Source organism: Nematolebias whitei, chromosome 12, assembly GCF_014905685.2.
Source record: "Nematolebias whitei isolate Nwh7 chromosome 12, NemWhi1, whole genome shotgun sequence".
Lineage (NCBI taxonomy): Eukaryota > Metazoa > Chordata > Actinopteri > Cyprinodontiformes > Rivulidae > Nematolebias > Nematolebias whitei.
In genome coordinates this window covers 30983725-30999359 of record NC_056509.1, presented here as the reverse complement: position 1 = coordinate 30999359, position 15635 = coordinate 30983725, and the positions used below count along the sequence as shown (strand labels likewise).

The window sequence follows — 15635 nt, the reverse complement described above, 5'->3', positions numbered from 1 at the left end:
ATATATATATATATATATATATATATATATATATATATATATATATAATACCCCCATATATTGACTCCAGCCCAGGGGCCCCCATCCTGACTCCAGCCCAGGGGCCCCCATCCTCCTAAATCCGGCCCTGGTCACAGGGACTGTGATGATATGAGCGGCCAGCCTTAAGAAATAAGGTGGAAGTTCATCTGGACCTGCAAATTTTTTAGGATCAAGATCTTTTTAACAGTTTATTTACCTCACTAACTGAGAACGGAAAAAAAGAGAATGTGCGATTAATTGAGGATTGACTTGTAGGAGGGTTTTTGTAGAAGTTTGGTTATTAAGTGAAGTGGCTGATTTTCCATTAGTAACTGTGTCAAATAAAGAACTAGAAGCAACAAAATGTTTGTTGAAACAGTTCAGGATCTTGTGCTTATTTGACACAGGAACAGAGTTAATGAGATGTTGTGATGGGAGGTCAGATGATTGGGGGCTGCCTGAGAGAGATTTGATGGTTTTCCAGAATCTGTTGGGGTCATTTAGATTTCTGGAGGTCTGAGATAAGAAATAGTTGCGTTTTGAGGCTTTATAAACAATATCACGGCCATCACAAACCACTGCATCGACCTTTCCGCTCTAACCCTGTCAGAAAAACAAAGAGTCACTAATCTGGGCGTGATAATGGACCCTTCCCTGAAACTTAACAGTCACGTAAACATTATTGTTAAATCGTGTTTCTTCCAACTGAGGCGGCTGTCTAAACTGAAGCCCATATTGTCCAAAAAGAACCTGGAGACAGAAATACATGCATTCATTACATCTAGGCTTGATTACTGCAATTTGCTCCTGTTTGGTATCAGTCAGACCTCCATTGCACGACTACAACTGGTCCAGAATGCAGCAGCCCGATTTTTAACCAGTACAGGCAAAAGAGAGCACATTACACCAGTTTTGGCCTCACTGCACTGGTTACCGGTTCACTTTTGAATCCAGTTCAAAATACTCATGTATGTCTACAAATCACTGAACAGTGTCTCCCCCCCCCCCCCATCTCTCTGATTTGCTACAACCGTATGTCCCACCACGCTCCCTGAGGTCAGTGGACCAGTTGCTCCTCACAGTTCCAGGAACTCGTCAAGCGCAGAGGTGACAGGGCCTTCTCTGTAGCAGGACCAAGACTCTGGAACGAGTTACCTCTGCTTGTCAGACAGGCCCCCTCCCTCTCGGTTTTCAAGTCCCGTTTAAAAACTCACTACTATTCAATAGCTTTCAACACAAGATGATCTGTGTTTAGATCCTGTATGCTCTACACTGGTTTGTCGTCATTATCTGCATCGTTTTTTTGTCTATATTCTGATTTACTTCATTTTGTATTTTGCTTTGTGTGTTACCTGTTGTTTTGTCTGTACAGCACTTTGGTTGGCCTTGTTGCTGTTTTAAGTGCTTTATAAATAAAGTGGTATGGTATGGTATATTACAAACAGACAATAATTCAACAAAAAGCAATTAAAATAAAAAAAAAGTACCAGTAGTTTATAAAAATACTACTAATTAGCCAGCTTGGGCATTAATAATACCCAAGCTAGCAAAGATTTTGATGTTGCGCCTTAGTATTGGACAATAAATTGATAATTTATGTGACATTTACAAAAACCATAAAAAACACAAATAAATTGTTGGTTATAGGAAACAAGTATGAACAGATTATTTTACATCAGCACTTGAAGATAAAAAAAATAGTTACCCGTTCCATTATTATTAATGTTCTTAGATGGGGTATTTTATATTTTGATGATCCATCTCTTACCTGCGTCGTCCCAGTGGTCCTCCTCCGTGGGGTGTTGGACGCAGTGGACGGCGTCTCCCTGCTGAGGCTCCTCTCCTGGCTGCGACAGTGAGGAAGACTCTGAGCCTGCAGGGCCTTGAAGGACATAGCGCCCATGGGATGGCAGGACACTGAGCGAGGACACACAGGCATGGCTACAGTGATGTACGAGGTGGAGGCAGGGAGGAGTGTTTTAAAGGAGGTGTGAATCGGAACGGTGGTGTGTGGAAAATCAGCAAGGATTTAATAAAAAGGATCAGATGATCAGGAAGACAGAAAACAACAAGGAGGAGTTTAGATGAATATTAAGGAAAGAGCCATGGATTTAGGAAGGTTCAGTGAAGGGTTTAGAAAAAGTGAAGAGATGATGTTTGATAGGAACAGAACAGAAGAGAAAGAAAAGTGTTAGTGCTACTGATTAGTAGAAGAGCTGCAAATACACTGAAACCATCTCCTGGGCATAGCTCGACGAAGAATTAAAGAGAAAGAATTAGTAAGCCTAACGGATCAGGTAAGAGAACTTCACACTATTGCTGCAAAGATCTGACAGGTTTAGCAACCCATAAATTTACAATATTTTTCGGACTACAAGGTGCAATATCAATGAACGGGTCTGTTTTCCAGAATTCTAAGGAAAACAGAGTTAATCATGTAATCATTATAACCCCATTATAATGCGCATTAAGCGAAACAAAACAGTCAGATAAGTCAAACTTCATTCAACTCATTCACAATAACCACATAAAATCGGCGCACCAGATTATAGGCTCACTGTCTATTTTTGAGAAAATTAAAGGATTTTAAGTGTGCCTTATAGTCCGAAAAATACGACAAGTGAAATACCCACAAAATGGACAAAACATTATTATTTAAGCAAAACAAACCATTCATTATATTTGACACAAAACAAATAGGAGGACGTGAACATGTAGGTCTAGACAGAAACACAAGGAACGAATTAAAGCATTACTGTAGCGTTAACTGTGTGTAAATAAAGAGGGAATGGCTGAATATGAGCACGACCATTTATTAAGAAAAAAACCTGCTAAATTAAAAAATAAAAAAAAAACTACAGTGAACTGTTGCTCAGTGGGTTAAAAAAATTATGCAAGATGTCAAAAATACAATTTTCCCTAACTTTTAGATACATGTCAAAACATACAAACTAAATGAGCGGCTGCACATTTGGCCTCTTGATTGGTAATATTCTAATTTTTGTAATAGTCTATAAAAGAAAAATAATAATGATGCAAGAAAAATAAAGTTTAAAAGCTAAAGCTGCTTTTGTAAATGAAGGTAAAGAGTCAGGGCAATGCTTTAATACTTCCTGAACAGCTTATTTGTTGGGATGTCAGTGTTTGTGTGTGTGTGTGTGTGTATACAGGTTGTTAAATTAAGTTTCAGACAGTTTAATGCTTTAAATCTGGCTTAATCCTATTAACATCCCAAACTGCTGTGTTCAAGACACTGACGATGTAAATTTTATAAATAATTTTAAATTCATGAGTGAAATATTTCATGTCTACAGCCGACCCCTCCTGAGCAGGGCTGTGTGCACGCTACCTGTTTGCTCTCCGGACAAGCTCATGGCGCTGCGGCTGCGGGCCAGGTAGGAGTGTGTTGGCTGCTGCAGACGGTTCACCACATTGCTCTCCCATGGCGTCAAGGGCAGGTGGCGCAGGCCTGGACACAGGGAACAGCGGAGGTTTGACAGAGGCCATAATTTAAACAACCCACCGATCAGCCCAAGCAGTTAGGTTGTTTGTAACCGCTCAAAGCCTTCACCTTCCCGTCGACCGCACAGCAGTGAAGTTTCACCATGCTCACCACACCCACATGCACCAGACTGGGTATTACATGAAGCAAACACTGTGAAACCAAGTCCAAACAAAATGAGGAAAATGCAGAAAGGAGAGCAATATATGAGAATGATCACACTGCACCTGCATTTTACACAAATAATCTTTATCATCTCATCACACTTACACATTTTATGCAAGCGAGTTGGACGTCTGCCCATAATTTCCTGGTTTCTATTAAAATGTTTAAAAATGATCATGATAACTAGCAGTTTGACCACTTGGGACAGATATCATGCAGCTTTTGCAGTGCTGTGTTAGTTTTCAGGATGCAGGGAAAAGATGGGGGCTGAAAACTGAACTGAATGAGTCATCTGTACTTTCTCTGTTAGACTTAACCGCGTGGCGTTCGTGTGTCTGTAATGGGTTGCAGCTTTATTTAGCAACAAATTAATAATAGTTGCATTTATCAAATTTCCAGCACCAAACGGATAAATAAATCTAATTGTAAAGAGGGTGGTAGTCACTTCTCCAGTCAGGATTTAAATGGTGGACCACAAAACAACAAGATTATCCTCCAGAGGATTATTAGAGAAAGGGGTTACGATGGGACTGTGAAAAAAAAAAAAACTCAATCCCGCTGGTCCAACACAAGTGTAAACATGTGCACGTGTACAGGGAACCATAAATAGTGTAAATATATTAAACGATCACATCATTCTGTAACTAGAGGATTATTGATCAGGATGTTTTCCAATAACAGCATTGTCTTTATAACACCACAATAATATTTTTGGACTCATTCACAGTTTCCAGCCCATGAGCTTTTTGTTTGTCAACATGTCCAACGTACAACGAGAGACCAAGGAGACCTGTGTTTTTGTGCAGCGTGGTCTTCCCCTGATGTAAACGAGGTTTGGACAGAGCTTTGTTTATGACAGGAGTGGAGACTGTTCTCATCTGTAAGCCTGTTAGCAACATACAAACATCAAGAATTATACGACCTAAACGTGAATGTCACACAAAAACCAACATTTTATTAAAACAATATTTAGCATTTTAAGAAAAGTGCTAATGGGAGCTTCCTTTTTAATGTTTGAGAACAAACATCTTATTAAAGCCAGGTACATAAAAAAAATAAAAAAGGTCTCATTTTAGGACGAAACGATTGTTTCTTCCTTAACATATTTGGGTGTAAAAGTGATGAATATGGTTTTACAGCAATTTGTAGTTTTAAAATAACAGTATGATCACAGGAACGATAAAATCAATATAGATGCACAAGTCTTTTCTGTTTCTGCAGATTATTGCACATCTTAAGTGTTTTTTTTTCTTCCTTATATTAAAAAAACAACAACATCCATTTGAGTAAAAACAGACTCAGTTTTTATATCAGAATGATTAAACTCTAATCTGTACATCACAGAATAACCAAGCCAAGTGTTAAATGAATAGTTCAGAGGTTTTGAACTGTGGAAAGGTTATAAACAATATCTTACCTGTTGTAGATAACTGTATACATAGCTTTGGCTTGGAAAAATTTAGATTAATCTGAGCAGATTAACAAGCTAAATGTTAGAGTGGGAACAAGACCAAAGTGGACTGCTGATTTCTTAAAACAACTCCAATCTCAACAATTTCAAGGTGCTTTATGAATAAAAAAAAGCAAAACTGTGAAATTATTGTCACTTTTGTATTCCACAATTATTCTGGCAGGAATATTGTGACATTTTCTCCAGGTAGTTAATCTATTCCATGTAAATAATTGAGGCTTTGGTAGCTCGGTGGTCAGTGTCGTGGTCTTGTAATCCTGAGGTTGCAGGTTCGAGCCCAGGTTGCGTCAGGAAGGGCATCCAGCGTAAAACAATTGCCAAATGTTTCATGTGAGTTCGCTCGCTTTGGTGACCCCTGAAGAAGGGAGCAGCTGAACGAAACTTATCACTTCATGTAAATAATCATGTAACACAAAACTGATTATGATGTAAATATTTACAAAGTGGCATTCACATGAACCGTTACAATAGTTTAGGGATTGAAGATGTTTTAAGGTGGGAACTCTCCACTTTGGTCACAACACCATCCGGACGAGTCATTAACTCATAAATCTGGTCAGAATTAAACCCCGTTTTTCCAGACAGGTCAATTAGAGAAAAATCCACAACAAATAATATATCATGGAGTCATAACCTTTCCACAGAACCCCACAATTAAAAATGGTGCATCCAAAGGCAGATCATGGATGGATCAGTCAAGTTTATTTGATCAAGGACAGCACAATAAACGCTGCATGATAAAAACAAAGCAACCGTTGTTTTGTACGAAGGTTTTATAGCCACAGGCTAATTTGCAAACCCACTCCTTAGTTGGACTTCTTTTAAAAAAACAGCTAAAATAGAATTAATAGGATCATCTTATTGTCTGTTTTTACCTCGGTCTGGTGAGTGAAGGAGCGTTGCGGAGGAGCAGGAGAGGCGCTTGGTAATGATGGGGTCTGGATGTTTGGTTAAATTCATGGTGGACACAGACCTTCTATTGGCATCTAGGATCAAAATCACAGGAATAAATCAATGATGTGCAAAAGGAAGATTTACAGGAGCCAGTACTCTAAAAAGGTTTCTCTACTTTGGTTAATTCAGGTTAGATGGAGGGGAAAGTGTTAGCTCCTATAAAATAAATCTAAAAATATTTGGGAATGAGTTAGTGGTAAATGGGTCTTTAGTCATTTCTAATTGATATGGTTCACTTTAGGATACAACTTCCACTTGGACTGCTATGTGCTATGGTGGCCCTGCCGTGTAAATGAACAACATTTGAAAAAACAGAATTACATTAAGCCAAACCGGAAGTGGTGCTTTTTTTTTCTTCTTTTTTTATGGGTTAATATATTTATTTTTACTTTATTAACAACATAAAACGGAACCATGTACAATAGGGTTACTATTCAGTGCCTTTTGAGTCCCCATGCCATAATGTGGTATATTTTGTTTAAAGGTGGGCTAGTATTTATTTTATTAATCTCATCTTGTACGTTTGACTCCCCTCTACCATAAAACACAACCATATGTGCACAAGATTAATTTATTTAATAATTAAATCTAATTTTAATTGCAACTTGGGTTTAATGTCATGCACCCCTTTCATGCTTCCTGAAATTAAATTACAATTCTAAAAAATAAAAAGTCATTTTTAAAATAATTTGTTAATAGTACCGTATTTTCCGCTGTAAACATCAGAAAACCCAGAAATGTGGACCGGTGTTGTGCCAAAAACCGACTGGCTGTCAAACGGCAGCCGTGGGAGTGTGCACGGGAGGACTTTAACAAAAATTTAACAAGATTAATGCTTAAAAACAATTATTTGTTTGCTCGACTTTATAGTAAAGTTGTGCATCAGTCTAACATTTGCTTAATAAAAGGACTTTACGGTCAAATCAGCTGTATTTCAGAAGTATTCACTGCCTCGGTGTTCTGGGAGCGCACAGAGGAAGGAAACAGAGGAAGGAGGAACGTTGCTCGTTTCTTCAAAAGTTAACAAGAAAAGCACCTAAAACATTTATTTGTTTGCTCGAAATTATAGAAAAGGTGTCTCAGTTGAACTTTTACTAAATAAATGCACTTTAATGGTCAAATTAGATGCGTTTTGCCGGGGTGGTGCAGCGAAATGAAGCTGATGACGGCTGCTCCAGGCAGCGAGCAGAACGAAGGTGGAAGTCTACGGCCGATTGTGTCATTAATAGCTGGTGAAGATTCTCAGTCATCCAGGACATGGTAAATTCAAAAAAGTTCAAGACAAAAATAATAAAGTATAATAAATAAAGTCCAGTTGTTTTTGTCTTGAACTTTTGAATTTGTCATTATAGCCACGTTTACCTATTAAATGATACAACAGCATGCCTTCAACACTGGTTCCATCCAGCGGCTGAAAAATGGTAGTGTTCAATATTTTCAGTCAGAATGAATGAAAACGGTCATATCTCAGCCAAAAATTGGTTTATAAATATGGGGGAAAAAATCCATAAATACGCTTCGTTACGTCGCAGGGCATGAAAATTATGAGAGAAAAAAAAACACAATACAGCAAAAATACGGTACTATTCATAATAGTTCTCATCCAATGATTCTTTTATGATATCAACTTATTTTTTATGCTTAAATTATTAAAAAATAATTTGAGTCCCTGGGTAAACTGCACCTTGTTGCTCTAAAATACCCGTCACCCCCGGTTTGGCTTTATGCAGTTCCATTTATTTAAATGTTCATTTACACCTCAGGGCCACCGTAATACGCAGATCAAAAACACTAACCATGCCACTCATGGTCTAAACTGACACGACACACTGAGCTAAGGTACAGTCCCACTGCTAGCGTTCTAACGCCGGCCAGCTAACGATGATATTCACATTGCGAGGTCATTCCGTATCTGTGGTAGAGACTGAAAGCACCCTGAATGTGCTCCAGCCCAGCAAGGTCGAGCGGATAGAGGAAAGCAGACTCGACAAAACCTGAATCAGGAGGGAAGAGAACAAAAGCAGAGAAACAAAAAGGCCAGGAAGAGGCAGAATTTAAGAATGAAGAGGAGAGAAAAAGAAGAAGAGGTGGAGAAAGGTGTAAGTAGTAACAAGAGAAGGCAGCTGATCTGAAAATAAATAAACATGGCAGAACATTTTTGACACACAGAGGCAGGTAGACACGTTTTTATATAACTCAATATTAGACGAACATCAGGGAGATGTCTCACACAGCATGAGGCGCTGCAGATGTGCTGAAAGTAATAAAAAAGCCTCTGGGAGAGTTCAGAGTGTTTGTGCAGGAACTGCTTAGTTAAACACAGTTAAAAGTACCGGCTGCTGTGCTGGGAGTGTTTGTGTGCAGTGCTCCTCCCCAAGACCAGCGGTTTTGCTTCGGTTTGGTTTTCTGGCTCCTCTCCAGCGTGCGACGAATCACCGCCTCGTGACGCACCTTCAGACAAAACAAGACGATCATCAGAATCAGGAAGCAGCCACGTGACGTGCCAAAGACTGGAGCATTTTCTCGGTTCTACAAATAAGCACGGTGAGTTTGGTTTAGCCGGTATCAGAGGCCTCTTCCCTGCCTGTTTTTAAATCACTTCCTAAAGTCCAGTCTTCTCCTTGGCTTTCAACACCATCTGAAATGTTGATTTTTAGTTGTGTGGATGTTCATGAAACATCCATTTTTGTTCCGTACATTTTTCTGCATCACTCTCGTTCCACAATTTTTGTGCCATTTCAACAAATCGTATTAAAATGTTCAGCTCTTTCAGGATAATCCTGCTATGACTTTTGGTATTGGTGCAACTTTAGCTTTTTGAAATATTTAGCCTTTTCTACCATTTTTTTAACTCGTAGAAAAAGAATTGAGCTCATTTTACATCCTTCATATTTTTAGATCTGTTTACAACGTTTCACCCCCTTTCACATTTTGTACTATTTCAGTTTCTTTCAGCTTCCTTGTACAAATTTTAACTTTTTTCAGCTACTTTCAGCTATTTTGTGCTCCTTTCAAGTTTTTTCTGCTAACTACAACATGTTTGTACTTTTAACTATTTTCAGCTTGTTATGCTCCTTTCAGCTCATTTTTGCAAGTTTCAGCTTTTTCCACTATTTCAGCTCCTAGTTAGCTGTTTTATGCTTATTTAAGCTTTTTCAACTAATTCCACATTCCGTGCACTCATTTCAACTTTTTCTAGCCTAATTCAGCAAAACTTCTCCACTTCTTGTAATTTAAGCTTCTTTCTGCTTTTTAGCTACTTTACAGCTGTTTTTTTTTTCTAATTTCAGCTTTTTCTACATCATTTCCACTTTGCTCACTTCTGCTACTTTCAGCATAATTGGGTAAATGTGTTCTTTTTGCTTTCTTCTGCTAATTTAAGCTTGTTCTACAATTTTAGCTACCCTTTTTACAATTTTTATCTAATTTCAGCTGTTTTCAGATTACTTCCAAGTATTTTGTGTTAATTTCTTCTACTTTTTGCCCAATTAACTTCTTTCTGCCAATTTCAGCTTGTTATGCTTCTTTCAGCTTCAGCTAGTTTCATCTTTTTTTTTTTTTTGCCATTTCAGCTACTATTTAGCCATTTTTTGGCAAATTTTAGCTTTTTCAGCTAATTTCACTTTGTTAGCTCATTTCAGTTCTTTCCACTTCCTTCTTGCTTTCTTCCGTGGGTTTTGCTAATTTTAGCTTGTTATAGCTGATTTCCTAATTTTTCTGCTAATTTATGTGTAGTTAAACCTAATTCAGTAAATATGTGTTCTTTCTGCTTCTACTAATTCAGTCTTGTTCTTTAATCTCAGCTACTTTTCAGCATGTTTTTAGCTCATTTCCACAATTTTCCAGCAAGTTCTTCTGTAATAAGCATTCACACTGCATTTTTGCAGGAAATGCAATTTTCATAGTTTTATTTTATTTTAATTAATTGACTGATCTGTGTGTGTGTGTTTTTATAAAGTTGTTTTGATTTGCTTTTAAGGCTTTTATTATGTATTGTGAAATTGTGACTGCTGTTGTGTTTTATTGACTGTATCTACTGCATTTTGGTCTTGTGTTGCTTAAAGTGCTTTATAAAAAAGCTGGTATGGTACAGTATCACAGTGTAAACCAGTTTTATCACCACATGACAGAAAAAGTTGAAAATGTCTTTAAGGAATATGCAAGATAATTGTAACTCCACCCTGAGCTTGCAGGAATAGTATTTAATGAAATGTAGCAATGCCATCAGTATTTAATTACGCTCAAAGTTTCTTAAATGTATTCTCAAAAACACAGAATACCATAACAGAGTCCAGTTGGGTTTGCATGATGATGTTATAGTTTGGTTTGAAAATAACAGTTTGTGCATTCTAAGTGAAGAGTGTACACAAGAAATGGAAGAAGTGATCTTTAAGCAAGCCATTAGTTTATAAACTAAAGGTTAAGTTTTGAGTTAAGCCACTGGTTGTCATTATCTTATTTATAAAACCATGACTGACCCTATTTGAACATAAAGTGACCCAAAATGCATACATTTAAAGTTTAATTTTATACATTAATGAATTTCATTTTAAAACCAGCACACATGGTAAGGACTATCTTAAGGACGCTTATAGGCTTAGAGTAACACAAAAATAATTTAATCTGATTTTTATTTACATTAATTTCAAATTTTACCATGGTGTAGTGGTGTTTGTGTAAATATGTACATTATAACACTTAAAACTAAATAAATGAAGTCAACAAATATATAAAAAAATAAAAAATTCTATAACTGAGATTTCTGTTTATTAACCAGTTACGACTCAGTGCCCATGGGCATGTGTATTCCTTTTACATTTAATTATGACATTTAATAATGTTTACATGCTTAATTTTTTTTTTATAATGTTTGTTTGCTTCAAACTGTTGAAAGAAAAAAATTAAAGTTCTTAAACGTTGATTGTTTTATCTTTTTTTTAAAAACAACATTCTAAAATAAAAAATGCTCAACAATATGGTGCTGCTAGGTTCAAGTCCTACTTGGAAGAGCGGAAATATTTTGTGATTACAGGAAGTTATAAGTTGGAACAAATTACTTTTATATGCGGGGTTCCTCAAGGGTCAGTTCTAGGACACCTTTTGTCTAGCCTGTATATGCTACGATTAGGCAAGTCCACAGAAATTTAATGTTGGCTATCACAGATATGCAGATGACACACAGCTATATTTAGCATTGTTCCCAAATGACAACAGTTCAAGTTACTGTATGTGAGTGCAAATAAATAACTGGATGAATCAAAACTTCCTCCAATTGAATTACAACAAAACTGAGATCACTGTGCTAAAGAAAAGAGAACTGCCGTTAGTAAACACCTTGACTCACTGATCAAGTCAAAGTTCAACTACAAAATCTTGGTGTGCTGCAAGATTATTGTCTGACTTTTGGTCATATCCATCACCAAAACAGCGTTTATCAGTATAAAAACTTATCTACACTAAGACGTTTAACATCCCAACCAGACCAGGAGAAGCTCATTTATGTGGTTATATCCAGGAGACCAGATTATTGCAACAGTCTTGTAACTGGACTCTCCCAAAAAACAAACAGTTACAGCTCATTTAAAATGCTGCAGCTCAGGCTCTGACCAGAACTAAGAGATCTGAGCATATAATCCCAGTTTTAAAATCTTTACACTGGCTCCCAGTCAGCAACAAAACATATTTTAAATTTATACTGCTGGTATTTAAATCACTTAATAGTTTGAGACCAGAATATACTGTATTAGTGAAATGTTTATATGAACTAGGGCTCTGAGATATACAGGCACAGGTCAAATAGTCGAGCCAAACATGAGGAAGCAGCTTTTAGCTGTTAAGCCACACACAATATGAAATAAACTGCCAACAGATCTGAAGCTTGCCTCAAATGTGAGTATTTTTATATCGAGGTTAATTTTTTTCTTGTTTCTCAGGCTTATGATTAAGATCTTTTCCATGTTTTTAAAATTAGCTAAATATGGTTTTGTATTTCTGCTTTTACCATTTTTTCTTTTGTTTGATCAATTTTGTTTCTTGTTTTTCATGTGAAGCACACTGAATTACCATGAATTCATGTACCATGAAAGGTGCAATATAAATAAAATGGCCTTGCCTTGTTTTTGACTTTCTCCTTGTTTTGACCAGGTTTTGGGTCACGTTTGGGTCATGTATCCTCACATAATTCTCAACCCCAGAAATTAATCTTTCCTTGTCCATATTTATACTTTCGATTTGAAACGGTGCCACAAGTAAACAAACAAACAAGCAAAAAAGAATTGAAGAGGAAGAACTGCAACAAGAACCAAGATGACCAAGACAGGAGGGTACAAAGAAAAAAGTATAACTTCACGAATGGTTGAAAATAGAGTGGTGCAGGGCGTTGGTCAGCAGCTGCTGCAGGTGTGAGTCATCAATGAAAAACATGGAGGCATAATCTGTGGCGTGCACGCCATACCCCACCTGTGTTTTGCCCTCAAGTTGGTCATTTCCCCAAACATTCCTTAAAACTTTATTAAGTGTGCTAAGAGAGTACCATGTACAATCAGTTACAATCAATAACCTAACTGTAGGCTGAATATATTTGATTTTTTCCCCTCTAAAAGAAGGGATTTGCCTGATTAAATATAAGTTAATAAAATAAGGAAACATCATTCTGTAAATGATGCTGAATGACATCACTGCCAAGACATGTAACAGTTTAAAAAACGAGTTTTCTTAACCCTCCTGTTATGTTGCGGGTCAAATTGACCCACGAACATTATTGCTTTACCTCAGAAACGAACATAACAGGAGGGTTAACCAGTCGTATTATTGATTTATGGTTTAGAAGATGTTTAGAAGCTGTTTATTAAGAATATCAAGGCATGTTTTCATGACCAATAAAACATGCAACTTTGACCGTTTCAAATGGAAACGGTTCCAAAATATTCTCCACATCTGTTCTGTCATTTTGGTTTTTAATTTGTAGCATAACTGCTCAAGCCTATCTATTCTCAGTGTTGTTACACAGAACGTGTGAGGAAAAAGTACCCGATCCTCCTCCAGTTTTTGCCGTCGTTTCTCCTCCACGGCAGTTCGTCTTTTATCCTCCTTCACCCGCTGCTCCTCCAGCCTTTTCCTCCTCTCCTCCAGCTGCTTCTCATAGTGCTGCCTGGCTCGCTCCTCACGTGCCTGCCACTGGGCCTCCTTCACAGCTGAAGCATGCACATAAAACACACAAGAGATATTGTTTTGATTATTATGTGAACGCTTATGAAGCATTCACACTATTGAAATCCATTTTTCTTCTGTACATTGTTCGGCGTGATCCTTGTCCCCCCAGTTTTCAAGCTATTTCATCAATTCATATATCAACTCATTCAGGACAATCCTGCTATGACTTTTGGTATTGGTGCAACTTTTGCTTTTTAAAATATTTAGCATTTTCTGCCATTTTTGTCTCATTGAAAATGAACTGAGTTCATTTTACATCCTTCAAGTCTTTAGGTCTGTTTACAAGCTTTTACTGCTCCTTTCACATTTTGTTCTGGTTCAGCTTCTTTCATCTTCATTGTGCAAATTTAAACTTTTTTCAGCTACTTTCAGCAAATTTCAGCTGTTTTGTGCTCCTTTCATATTATTGCTGCCAACTACAACATTTTTGTGCTTCTTCCATCTTCTTCTGCTAATTTCAGCTTATTTCTGCTAGTTTCAGCTTTTTCTGCTATTTCAGCTACTATTAGCGGTTTTATGCTAATTTTAGCATTTTCAGCTAATTCCACATTTTTTTGCACTCATTTCAAAAATTTTCAGCCTAAATCAGCAAAAATGTGCTCTCTCTACTTTCTGCTAATTTAAGCCTCTGCTTTTCAGCAGGTTTTTTTTGTTGCTAATTTCAGCTTTTTTCAGATAATTTCTGCTTTTTGTGCTCATTTCTGCTTCTTTCAGTCTAACTGGGCAAACTTTTTTCTGCTTTCTTTCTGCTAATTTAAGCTTGTTCTAACTTTTCAGCTACCTTTTTAGCATTTTTAATGCCAATTTCAGCTGTTTTCAGATAAATTCAAAATTTTCATGGTAATGTTTGCTACTTTCAACCTAATTATCTTCTATATGGAAACTTCAGCTTTTTCTGCTATTTCAGCTGTTTTCATGCCAATTTTAGCCTTTTCAGCTAATTCCACATTTTTTTTTAGCTCATTTCAGCTACTTCCTTCTGGTAGTTTAAGCTTCTTTCTGCCTTTTCAGCTAATTTTCAGCTATTTTTTTGCTAATATCAGTTTCTATAGCTAATTTTCTAATTTTTGTGCTCTTTCTGATAATTTACATCCAATTCAGCAAACGTGGTCTTTCTGCTTTCTTCTGCTAATTAAGGCTTGTTCTTTTAATTTCAGCTACATTTCAGTATTTTTTTTAAGCTAATTTCAGCTGCTTTTCAGCAAGTTCTTCAGCAATAAGAATTCAAACTGCATTTTTGCAGGAAATGCAATTTTTCTAGTTTACGTGCATTAGTCAGTTTACACAGGCATGTGAGGGGTCGCAGCATGTGACCAACTGGAGCGCTCAACAAAACAAATCTCGGAGCTCCTTTGATGGAGCCAGACTGATTGACTTCAGTAAAACACGATCAGGATTAAAACACCTGCAAAACAAACAAGCAGCCTTTATTTGTCTAAATCTCCTCTAGGAACAAACTTATAAAAACACATACCCAAAACACCAGCCTTTCTACAACCTGTCCTTTTATGCAACATAAAATCCACAGCAACAGGGTGCCTGGCTTTGACTTGGACTTTATTAACGCCCAGGGAAACCAGCACTTCACCACAGCTACCAAATCATTCCAGCCACAATGTGTTGGGGGAGAAAGCGGGAAGCAAACAAGAAAGTGAGGGATTCATTTAAAGCTCTGTTACACATCAGTTCTCCAGAGACTCCAAGTGAACCGAGAGATTAAAGAATGCTCACCGTTTTGTTTCTCACGCTCCTCCCTGCGCTCGCGGGCCAACCTCTGTCTCTCGTCAATCTTGTTGAAGAGCAACGAGTCTGCAGCACAAACAGTTTAACACAAACATCAGCCGCTCCAAGAGCACGTGGAGAGAAAGAACCAACCGGAAAACTGCAGATACTCTAGTTGTGTGTTTATTTTTCAATGATTTACCTGTTTTGGTTGCAGCATAATTACTTGTGCTTTTGCTGGCGCTGGTGCGGTTGAGAGCGGGGACAGGTGTCCCTGTGGGGGTGTAGGTCTGCCCGGAGCCTGAGGAGCTGGGGCGGGTGATTGTAGATGCTTCACCATCCTCAGACTGATACTGAGAGAAGGACGCTGACAAAAAAAATGTCACAAAACAAAAGTGAAAAAAATAATAATAATAATAATTCAAGAAGCCAGAGCCCATCACTCAAATATAACATTTTCTTGACTCCTCATCCAAAAAGAAAAGTATAACCAGACAGTTATTACAAAAAGTTTCCAAAACAAGCTTGTTCAACAACAGGAAGATGCTGCAGTGCATCTATAAATGTACCATAAAGACAAGTTGTAAT

General features: G+C 37.4%; 1 protein-coding gene across 5 annotated transcripts in view; it reads right to left on the bottom strand.

Moving 5' to 3' along the window:
• The window catches only part of map7b (microtubule-associated protein 7b), a 45508-nt gene that overhangs the window by 9320 nt on the left and 20553 nt on the right, over nucleotides 1–15635 (bottom strand). For 2 of the 5 annotated variants that reach the window (XM_037685832.1, XM_037685829.1), the window contains exons 2-10: nucleotides 15250–15414; nucleotides 15057–15134; nucleotides 13143–13306; nucleotides 8447–8564; nucleotides 8006–8107; nucleotides 6035–6145; nucleotides 4479–4574; nucleotides 3371–3490; nucleotides 1790–1938 (exon numbers count right to left, since the gene is read on the bottom strand). In XM_037685832.1, coding sequence (XP_037541760.1) covers nucleotides 1790–1938; nucleotides 3371–3490; nucleotides 4479–4574; nucleotides 6035–6145; nucleotides 8006–8107; nucleotides 8447–8564; nucleotides 13143–13306; nucleotides 15057–15134; nucleotides 15250–15414 — 1103 coding nt within the window. The remainder of the gene's footprint in view (nucleotides 1–1789; nucleotides 1939–3370; nucleotides 3491–4478; nucleotides 4575–6034; nucleotides 6146–8005; nucleotides 8108–8446; nucleotides 8565–13142; nucleotides 13307–15056; nucleotides 15135–15249; nucleotides 15415–15635) is intronic. The other 3 variants (XM_037685830.1, XM_037685831.1, XM_037685833.1) reach the window with 3 other exon arrangements.